The sequence below is a fragment of the Fukomys damarensis genome, unplaced genomic scaffold (assembly GCF_012274545.1).
Source record: "Fukomys damarensis isolate Sample0158 unplaced genomic scaffold, DMR_v1.0_HiC HiC_scaffold_33, whole genome shotgun sequence".
Lineage (NCBI taxonomy): Eukaryota > Metazoa > Chordata > Mammalia > Rodentia > Bathyergidae > Fukomys > Fukomys damarensis.
Genome location: NW_022900945.1, coordinates 40,753,614 through 40,764,799, shown reverse-complemented (window position 1 = coordinate 40,764,799; position 11,186 = coordinate 40,753,614). Strand labels below are relative to the sequence as shown.

General features: G+C 41.6%; 1 protein-coding gene across 2 annotated transcripts in view; it reads right to left on the bottom strand.

The window, feature by feature from the left end:
* Positions 1–11,186, bottom strand: part of Sypl2 (synaptophysin like 2) — a 17,252-nt gene that overhangs the window by 5,607 nt on the left and 459 nt on the right. For both annotated transcript variants that reach the window (XM_010605971.2, XM_033758353.1), the window contains exon 3: positions 1,068–1,192. In XM_010605971.2, coding sequence (XP_010604273.1) covers positions 1,068–1,192 — 125 coding nt within the window. The remainder of the gene's footprint in view (positions 1–1,067; positions 1,193–11,186) is intronic.

Here is an 11,186-nt window from a genome sequence, read left to right as displayed (position 1 = left end):
GAAAAAAAAAAAAAAAAAAAAAAAAAAAAAGATAGGAGCTTCATGAAGAGTCCATTCAAACATCACCTCCCTCATTTGCAACCCTAAACTCATCCACCTAGACCTGGTGACCATGTATTTCCAAGCATCTCCAGAGTCCTTTAGGTCTCAACCACAGTATGTATAGTTTATCTATTTCTGGTGAACAAACCACTAAGCAAATCATCTGTCTTCCCCTGGGAAAGCATAGACTCACAGTGATCAAGTTAAGGTTGGAAGCACTCATTTTGAGGCCTTATTTAGAATTTCCAGTTTGACTATATTGGACAAAATAAAGAGACCAGTACAGACAAGAAACACTTATTTAGTTTGGGCATTGATACTAAAGGGGTAAACTCTATCTCCATTCTCCTTTAAACATAGGCTTCCCCATCCTTGGCTCCCAGATATTCTGTAGTCTCTTCTATTTTCTGGTCAAGATGTGCCTCTTGGTAGTCTGGAGATACCAGACAAGCACCCCACATCTACTCTTTTTGTTTGTTTGTTTTGTTTTTGAGACAGGGTCTCACTATGTAGTTGAGCCTGACCTGGAACCCACTATGTAGCCCAGACTGGTCTTGAACTCACACTGATCCTCCTGCCTCAGCCTCCCGAGTGCTGGGATTCCAGGCGTGCGCCACCATGCCTGGCTCAACACATTAGATGTAAGTACTAATCAACTTTCTTATTTTAGGATACAAAGGATGCTGCAGAGGGTCAGAGAGAGAGCTGCCCAACTTGCTCATACTCCTATAAACCTTCATCCCCAATGCGTGAGTCCTCTCAGTGGGAGCTGCTATGATGTGCCATTGGTTGGCCATGGACTGGAGCATCATCATAATGATTTGCGTTTGTCCTATTCTTCCCCCCTCTGGCCATTGTGTCTGAAATTGCTAAAAGGCAGAAAGGACCCAAGTCTTTTAATTCTATTTGAATCTGGAGCAGCACATAACAAATAGTCTTTAGATTTCTGCAGGAGAATGAGACCAAGCAGGTCCTGCTAGTCTAGTGAGAGAGGCTGTGCTGGACCAGACCCAATTCCTGCTCACCTGAAGGGATAGCCGAACAAAACAATGATGGAGCCCACGTCCTTGGCTTCGTTGTTGCAGCGAACCATTGCTCCTGTCTCCCCGCTGTAGGAGCCGCAGGACCCGAAGGCGAAAATAGCAAAGAGCTGAGAAAGAGTGAAGCCCTTTGAGAGTCAGAAGGCCTCACTTGGCCAAGGTAAAGAAACACCCCTTGACTCCAGCAGGTGCAGATGGAGAGAAGGAGTGGGGTTCCCTTTAATCACATTCATCCTGGGCAGGGACTTATGACTGACATTCATCTTTCAGTTCAGGGTGTTACATTCACTGCACAGGGTGCTGAACCAAACAGCCAAATGAATAAGATACGCTTCAAGAAATATCTCAGAGGTTGGTGAAAGAGAGAAAATGGATAGTTTCTAGGTCTCCTCACTGGGTATACTACTGGGGACTATAAATAGCCTGTTTAAGATGACAACTCGCACAAACCTCTATAATTTAGGTTCTTGAAAACTTCTATCTCAAATCTAGACTTAATTTTCCTCCTGAAGGGAGAGGCAACCCTAAAATGCTTGTCATTTCTCCTTTGAATCAGTCAAAGAACCGTGCCCTTACCTTGGTGCTAAATTCTGGTGGTTTCCTGCCTTAGTAGAAGCACAGTATAGCTGGTGGGCACAACTTCTACACAGCCTTCCCATGATCCTACCAGCCTCACTCCTCTCCCCGCAAAGCACATTCCCTTCCAGCAACAGTGCTGGCGAGTCCAATGCTGACAGCCCTGGCTCAAGCCCAGAGAAAATTATCTTCCACTTGCCTTATCAGCTTCTACTATTTTCCTGCTGGTGTTTCTCTTTGTCATATGTTGATGCTGCCATTTCTCAATGTTAAGAAGCAGAGGTGTTTCTAACCACTTGAATTGTTTTCTTGTCCACCTTTCATCATATTTGACTACCTCTCTTTTTTTGAGTGATATTAAATTCCCTTATGCTATGATTCTCAAATTTCTTTCTGGGAAACACACTTCGGTTAGAAAAGGTGACAAGTCAGAATCTCTTACTCTCCCATATCGAGTGCTTAGCCCCAGTTTCCTGTGCACCTATCTTTGGCTTGTACACAATGTAATCATTTTTTATCACACATTGATCTTATTCTGTTAATTGCTCATTTTCTGTTTGCTTCTCTGTGAGCCGGTGTCTTGAATATTAAACACCTAGAAGACAGATAATTTACCTACCAGTTTTGCATCCAGTTTCTAGAATAGGCTTGTATGCTATTTTGCTAATGTTTGTTGGTGTTATGGTGTGAGAAAAGACCTGGATTAGGATCGTGGAAATCTGAGTTCTAGTCCTGGACCTGTCACTAATTAGTAAGCAACTCTTCTCTCTGAGTCCCAGTTTCTTCACCTGTAAAATGAAGGGTTTGGTGATGATCTAGAGGCCCTTTGCAGCTCTGGAATTCTCTCACCCTCTAGGGGTAACATTGTCAGTGTGCTCTTGGCTGAGTTTACGAACAGCTGTGCTCTACCCCTGGGTAGCATCCGGTGCCACTGCCCCGCCTTGCCTGGTCTGGCCTGGCCTGGCAGAGCACCATGCTGGAGCCATTGACTTCTCTGTAAAGGTCATAATGTGCACCTATATTTTCAGGAGCTTTCTTCCAGGCAAATGAAAATCATCTCCATTTTTAAAGATGCCCAGGAAAGAAGATGGTATAACGTCTCCGCAATGCCTCCATAATGTCCATATTGGAATTTAACTATGCAAGCTGTATCAGAGGCCTGTTTGCTCCTCCCCTGACAGAACTGAGAGAAGTCATTACTGGTCACATAGACAAAGTTGCTCTCAGGTATAATAACAGTGGAACTTCTCTAGTTCTTCTCCAATCTTTGTTGGCTCTGTGGCCCCAAACTGGACATATGTTGGCATAATTAGGAAAGACAGCATAGTTGGTTATGTTTTTACCAGCCCTAGTTAGCTGGTGAATGGCTCCTTATAAGTATGTAGGTCTCCCCAACTTGGACCAATGAATGGTCAGTTGTGGAGCCTCTTCTTCACTGGCCTTCTTTTAACAGGCACTGCTGAACGTCTACAGAAACATGGCATTTCTTGGGCACCTACCATGTATCAGACACTGTTCTAGGCACTACTACTTAATTTTGAACAAAATGGGGGGGTTGTCTTCATGGCTCTGCAGCTGCACTATCCAAATAGTAGTCACCAGTGTTTGACTATTTAATTAAAATGAAATAAAACTTACAATTCAATTGCTTAATCATACCAGCCACATTCAAGTGCTCAGTAGACACGGGTGCTGGCAGGTATTATACTTATTAGCATAGATTATAGAAGTTTGTCAGCATAACTGAAAATTCTGCTATGTCTACATGATGACCTTGAAGCTTCAAAAATAATTCTGAACCTTTTTTTTATCCAAAAGAGGGAAAAATATGCCCAAAATATAATAACTTTACTGATAATTCTATTCTCTTCCATTCTAATTCTTTGAAAGCCAGGACCCTAAACATCATCCATATGGCTTTTTAACCTTGCAGAATATATGTTAGTCTACTTTATTTAATTTGTGGCATGGGGATTGAATTTAGGGCCTTGTGCATGCCTGAAATGGTAAGCAAGCAGTAGGCAAGTAAATTCTACCACTAAGCTGCACACCCAGCTCCAAGCACCCATACTTAAATCTGAATACCACGCTGTCAGATGGTGCCAGGTAGTAGAGTTTGCTATACAAGTGGGTAGTGAGAAAATCTGAGAACCTCGCTGATTCACAGAGCAGCAGAATTAAAAGGATCTCAGAGGTTATTAAACCCATGATTTTATTTCATAGAGGTGGAAACTGAAGCCCTAAAAGATGAAGTGATTTTCCCAAAGTCACATTTAGCTAATGCAAGAGTCAGTCTTCAAATTCACATCTCCTGCTTCCCTGTCCAGTACTCTTTCTACTTCATTTATTCAACACTCATTGAGCTGCTACCTTGTGCCAGGTGCTAGAGATATGAAGATGAGTAAGACCTGGTTCCTACTCTTAAGACTTCACATCAAGTGAGGCATGTCATGGGCCAGGGATTTGGCTCAGTGGTTCTGCTGCCTGCTTTGCAAGTGCAAGGGCCCAAGTTCAATCCCTGGTACCAAAAAAAAAACAAAAACAAAAAAACAAACAAACAAACAAACTAGACAAATAGAGGATGAATAAGCAATTAACAAAAATGTTCCCATACCTGGCCAATTAAAAACAAAAGTCAGAGAGAGAGGAGTGTCATGCTAAAACAAATAAGCAAAAGACAAAAACAAAACCCTGCAGCACAGTTAAGGCTAACAGAGAGGATTATAAGAAAGGAGGGAGTAGATCCTTCCCTAGCTGTGCAGGGACTAAGCTCTGGGGAGCAGAAGGTGAGAACTGAAACTACCCTGTAGCTATGCTATGCACCAGGCTCTGAAATAAGCAAACTGGTCAGAAAGAACAGCAGCTGAAGCCCTGAGACCAGGGGGATTCCTGGAGTTCTGGTGCCAACTAATGAGTCTCCTCTTGGACTGACACTACTGGGGACAGTGATGATTATTCTCTGTCCCCTTCCTCCTCTTCCCAACATCTCTTATGCAAAGATGTCAGAATAACCTTCCCAGTTTAAGGATGAGACTCCACGCTGGGGCTGACTTACCTGCCGGTGATAGTCTTATGTCAATCCAGGGAATACCAACATCATCAGTGTGGGCCATAGGAAGACAAAAGTTATTTTACCAAATCCTACTCCACAAGAATTCTCTTGGTTTTATGGGCTCTGCTAGTATCTTTTCAAATCCCCTATACTCACAGAAATAACTTTTTTTCATTACAGAGGTCTTAGAGTTAAAAAAAAATTATCTCTGGCTCCCCAAAGGTAAAATAATCATCAGTCTACATTAGGGGAGACTTGAGGAAGGGGGTGGTTAGGAAGTAGGAGGGAAGGGAGCCAACACTTACACGATTAGGTCCTGGACTTCTGGGCTCACCACGTTTTTCCTGAACATGGTTAGATAGAACATGATATTACCTCTTATAATCCTCCCAGTGAGCCTATAAGACTGGTCTGACCCTCATTTACAAATAAGGGAACAGAGGCCCATAACAATGTTATCGTTTACTCAAGGATCTAGGAGTAGAATGCAAAGGAGGAAACTGAATTTAAACCAAAGTCCACCTGATCTCAAAACAAAACAAAACAACCTCCCCCCAAAAAATAGCAACAAAAAAACTAGTTCTCCAATAATTGCTCTATACCCAGGTTACTTTGCTAGCTTGATGTAGACTTAGGGAGAATCTGGAATTGGAATTAAGGTGAAATCAGATAATATCTAAATTTTAAAGATATTCTAAACTATAATCTTGCCTCATGCAAGAATTCTTGTCCCTTCTCCACAGCCTCTTCCCTGAAAAATTACACAGTTCTCAATAGTATTTAGTTCAAGGCACTTTCCTCCTCTGTGGCTGCTGGATTTCAAGACAAAGCCTCCAGAATGGTGAGTTTCCCTTTCTAGAATCTTTCCAGAGTAAAACTGACCATCACTTATTTCTGGGCTATGTGGAAAACTGGTCTAGGCTTAATCTTGAAACTCTCAAAGCCTGTGTAGTTGGGTATTCAGTCAGATAATCTGTCAGTTTAGGGACCATCTTAGAACTGTTCTTGCTTTCACAGGTATAGAGAAGATTTTTATTCCTTTTGATTCTTAGTACAAGAGATCTCTGTTAATTGATCTACAGAGTTCTGACTAGTCTTTTATAATTGCAAACCTAAAAATTATAAAAGTTATTATAATTCAACTTGGCCAAATACATCTGAGTGCACTCTGGCTTATAAAAAGTTGTCTGTGTGTGTGTCTGTCTGTCTGTCCAATTTGTTACAACACATACAGATGTTTTGTTTGCATTTTTTTCATTTTGGCATTTTGGATTTTTAAAGATGTTTGCCTGTAACTCGGGTAGGCTTATAGATAAATGTTACTAAAGACATGCTTCCCCCAGATTGCCAGACGATCCAAATAATATCAACTGGTTTTACAAATACAGTACATATTGTTTATATATAATATCTTGGGAATCTTTCATTGGTCAAAACATGTTGTTATGATCTGGTTCTCATAGGTCATCTAAAATTTTGTTAAGATAATTAAATAAAGACTCTTGGGCTTAGGAAAACTACTGGACAGGACTCCCCTTGGTAAATAAAGGAGTGGCTGCCTGGGAAAAGATTTATTCCAGCCTTTGTCACAAAGGAGGCCCCAATAATTTCCATAGCCTTGTGGAAAATATATTGCTAAACATATTATTGTGATATGTATACATGGGTCATGGTCAAATGGCTAAGTTTTTGATGGGAAAACAATAAGGTTTTATTTAAAATACTCTTGGTACAAAACTAAATTAAAGGACAAAGGGTTTCATGTAACTGATACCCATTGCTGTTTCATGGTGTATATGTTCATGCCTTCTGGGTGTACAAGTCCTCTAGGATATTTATGGTAATGATCTTTTTGACTCAGGTATCTGCCTTTTTCTTGCACTCCAGCTACTTGTGATAAAAGCTACATGTCAAGCCAGTATGAGATAACCAGTCAATAGTAGTTTTCTTAAAAACTTATGTGATACATGTTATCTGTGTCACCACACTTAAGGATGCTCAGTCACCAAACAGTCAAAAAAATATCACAAACTAAAACTAGAGGTTAGACATTATGAACTCCTAAGGTCATTTATAGGACAATATGTATGTTCTCCTTAGATGGCATCCTACTTAAGGATAACAAATAAGAGTTTTCTTTATGTCATTTAACGTCTTGTGATCAGATGGAGGTGTTTGACTGAATGACTATTTCATACTAAGATGAACACGCAAATGTTACAAAGAAAATGTTATCATGATTGTCATGCTAAAATACTATGTGTGGCTCTTGATCTTAAGTTTCTGTATAATATATATAATTGTTTCTGTATAACATATATAACTGTTTTCTGTTAACATTCTACAAGGATTCAACTACTAAAACAACTATGGTTGATAAGAAATAACAGCTATCTAATTGTGCTTTATCCTGCAAAGTGCTTAACGTCCAGACAAAATTATAATAGTTAAACTACTAATGTCACTTATCTTGTCTTCTGGGTATTCAACAACTGAAGTTTGGAGACCAAAACTAGAAAGGTGACTGGGCTACGAGGACAGCCAATATTTTGGCCCTGGCCCCTCAAGGTCTACAAGATCCAGGACACAAAGGAAACTTTCCTACAGGATCCTACATCTTTGGTAAGTCACTCAACCTCCTGAGCAGGGAGATTGCTGGGCACCAGAGGGTAAATATACTGTGTGCCAAAGGAGGGTCACAAAGAGAAAAAAGTCTCCCACGCTTTCACTGAAAGCAACATGGTCAAGCAAGGCCATGACCCGTCCTGACAGCTGACACTGACAAAGGAGCTGAGAATCTCTATGCATGGTTCCAAAATCATGCCCAAAGAGGCTTAACTGACCTTAATAGATAGCAAGAGGTTCACACTGATTGACACAGATCTCACCACCCCCCACCCCCCCACCCACCAGGGATCAAACTAGGGTCCTTGTGCTTGAAAGACAACAGAACCACTGAGCCAGGTCTCATTTTAACTTGGTCTTAAACACCCAGCAGAAAAGAATAAGCAAAAGAGGTATAAAATAATGCCATAGTAATAAAGCTAGATATAAAAAGGGGCTCCATTTACTGAACCCTTCTGGCAGTTTTCAGCTTTACCAGTAGCTGACCATGGTTATAGATCATTAGAGAGAAAAAAATGGTAAAATCTATAAGAGCTCAGGTAGAGTTTTGTAGTTCTTAGTGAAATTTGTTCTTCAAATTGTCTGTTATCTCACAGCTAAAACTAGAGAGACTTATGACAAAGTATCAGACTTATAGATAACCTCTATCAGTGAAAGAATCTAAGACCAGCAGATTCAACCACTATTTCAATTTCTAAGTGTGACTTTCTCCCCAACCTGCCCTTCATTCTAGTGCTTAGATTATACGTACTCTAATCTCTTATAAGTTTTGTTTATTCTTGCCTAGAGGCTGCCAAACTCCAAGCAGTCATACAAACGGAACCAGTGACAAATGTGCTAGACTTCTTTTACCAGGATCCACCAGGTCAACCTTGTAAACAGCTCATAACTGCTGTTACACAACTTCTCTGTTGGATTCTGAAGTCCCCTGGACCTACCTTCTCCTTTATCCTCTTTGTGGGCTATATTCATAGCAATCCTGCTGACTTTATAATTTGGCTCTTGCATTCCTAACTATTTCTTTGGCTTTGTCTCCTTCAGTTTAAAAGCTATACAGCTACCAAGATGACAATACCAGGTACCTATAGAAGGCCTTTAGAGAGACCCTCTGTAGAGTAACTCTAACTGCTGATCACAATTTTGATCCTCTTCAGCTGGAAGTAGCCAGAGCTGTCTTCACCCTTTCCCCTTCATAGCAGTTAGGGGTATTTCTTCAGAGGGGGGAATACTGCAGATAGGTAAGTTAATTAGATATCTTGCAGGCAGTTAGACAGGGACTCCCTCAAGGAGCCAACACAGCAAGGAGCCAACATGGAGGACAATAGAGACACATTCACTGTGGCCAGAATTGCAAGAGGAGAGAAACCTTGTGCTTCCCCTGGGGATAAAGAACAGTGATTGATATTCTAAACAGGTATCAATCACCTGGGGGGGGGCCAAGGTCTTAATCCAGCCTTTCCAGGAAATATGCCTGACCCCCACCCTTACTGAAAAATCCTTGTACGCTTGCTACCTGACTTGCTCCCCCATTTGACCCCCACTTAATCAATATTACCTGGGTGACTGTACTTGTAATGTCATTGGTTAGTCATGGTTTTGCCCCACCTCATGCCTGCTTTGTAATTTCCATTGGTTCTTATAGTTTTGTCCCACTTTGTACCCACCTCTCCATGTGGCTTTGCTGCATAAAACATCTTGGAGAAGTGGGGTGAGAGGGCAACCCACTTTCCAGTCCCCCTTATGTCTTCTCAGACAGAAGCTTTCTTTCCCTCAATAAATTTTTCTTACTCTTAAAAAAAATTATATAACTTTCTTCTTGTAAAGATTCCAGTAAAACTTTCCTTTTGGTAAGAAAAGACTTCAATTACCATTAAAATAACTTCAAGATTTGTACTTTGTTTTTTTCATCCTATAGTCAGGAGCATTTAATCCCTCCAAGCAGAAAATGGGTGAAATGCCCCAATGACATTGTCACTGCCACTTCTGGGATGTGTTCCTATGTGCTTTTATGTTAGCTCACCTACAAAGAATCAAAGCAAATGAAATTCAGTCCCTGAATTTATACTACCACAGATGGCATTAAGATGAAATCATAATTAGGAATGAAAGCTAGTTAAAGTCCAACCCTGGGTTCTTAGATTTAGCAATGTGAGAGAAAGGGGTCTCTGAGTAACTCTGTTTCTTTGCGAATCATAAAAGTCAGTCAGGTCTTAATTCGTAAGGCATCAGTGCTGATTCCAGGAGAAGACTGGATCATTTCCCTACGAATTGCTTTGTGCAGCCTTTGTAGAAATGTGTGTACTGGGGGTAAAGAGGATAGCAGGATTGAAGGAGGAAGCTTTTCAAAATGCTCCCTGGAGAAGACGAATCCATCGTCTAATAACCTCATTGTTTTTGCTCATTCCTTGACAGTCTGTCTCCAATTTCTGTTAGAGTGATTTAACTGCTTTTAATGACAAAATTGTACTCTTGCATTTCAGGAGCTGCTCCTCTGGATTGCTCATAATGGCTCTACTGCTTCTGGATGCCAGTCACTTGGAGCCTTAGTATCACTCTTACATGGCAGCCTCCAGTGTTTGAGTAGTGGGTCAGAACAGGGAAGCGGCAGGAGGTGAAAGAGCTCAGTCAGCAGTAGGTTCTGTGTCTCTTGAGGCAATAGGAATAGTGGAAAGTCCCACCAAGTCCCCGAGCTTGCACTTCGGAGCTCCCTGTAGTCCTAATCCAGATCTCAGATATCCAGATAATCCTAAAAGCACGTTTGCTCCTGAATTCCAGATTGGATGATTTTCATCCAAACCATGATTTAGGAGTTGGTGACACAGTGCTAATTCCCATCTCCAGTGAGTTCAAAGTTCTTTAGAACTCAATCCTTCTAAGTATTAATGTTAATTTGTTCCCTCACTGAGTTCTGCTGAAAGACCATTAATTATTTCTACACCATTTGGTGTGTGGATTGTCTAACTTAAAATGTCTGCTGCAATTGAGCACTAATGCCTTCCCCCAGCAATTTTTATGATTTGAAGAAGTACTGCACCTGTCCACATTACTAATTTATACTCTTGGACACTGGGAAGACCAGACAGCATACTAATATCTTAAAGTGCCAGTGAAACAATTAGATGGTATTTCCACTAGACCAAAACAGAGAAAACGAGGATGTAGGCAAATGAGTTTTCAAGGTCACAGGGTAAATCTAACATTATGCCACCTGATCTAGAGTATAAGGGATCCTAGGGACAGCCTGATCCACGTTTGACTAATGTTGGAAACTGAAGTCCCAAGAAGTGACTTGCCCAAGGTCACACAGCTGAGAAACGCAGATCCAGGCCTGAAACTCAGAACTTCCCAGACCAGGATTCTATCTTATTCTACGTGCCACATCACATTTGAACCAAGCTGTGATTTTTACTGTGTTAATTTTTTTTTTTAAACCTGGGGCTGGTGAGCTAGCTTCATTCATTCATTCATTCATTCACAGACTCCCTCACTCCATTACAGGAACACAGACTACTACAGTGACCTCAGCAGGGAACCAACCCCGAGCTGGGAGCCTGTCCCCTGAGTCCACTCCCAGGATTATTCAGGTCCTGGTGGGTTTGAGGACAGGATGGTTTCCATAGTTAGCCTCCTTCCCTCCGTTGCCCTCTGCAGCTTCCCAGTGGTGAAAAGCGGAGCGGACCTAGTCCCCCTTGGCCTCCTCCCCCCTCCCGCTATGGAGGAGTGGTATGTGCAGGATCCGAGTTCTGGAAAGGTTACACCCGGGTCCTCTCGCCCGAGTGAAATGTGAGCGTACTGGGCAAAGGCTCCTTGCACATAGAAGGACCGAATCAGGGACTTCGCAGGCCGCGCTC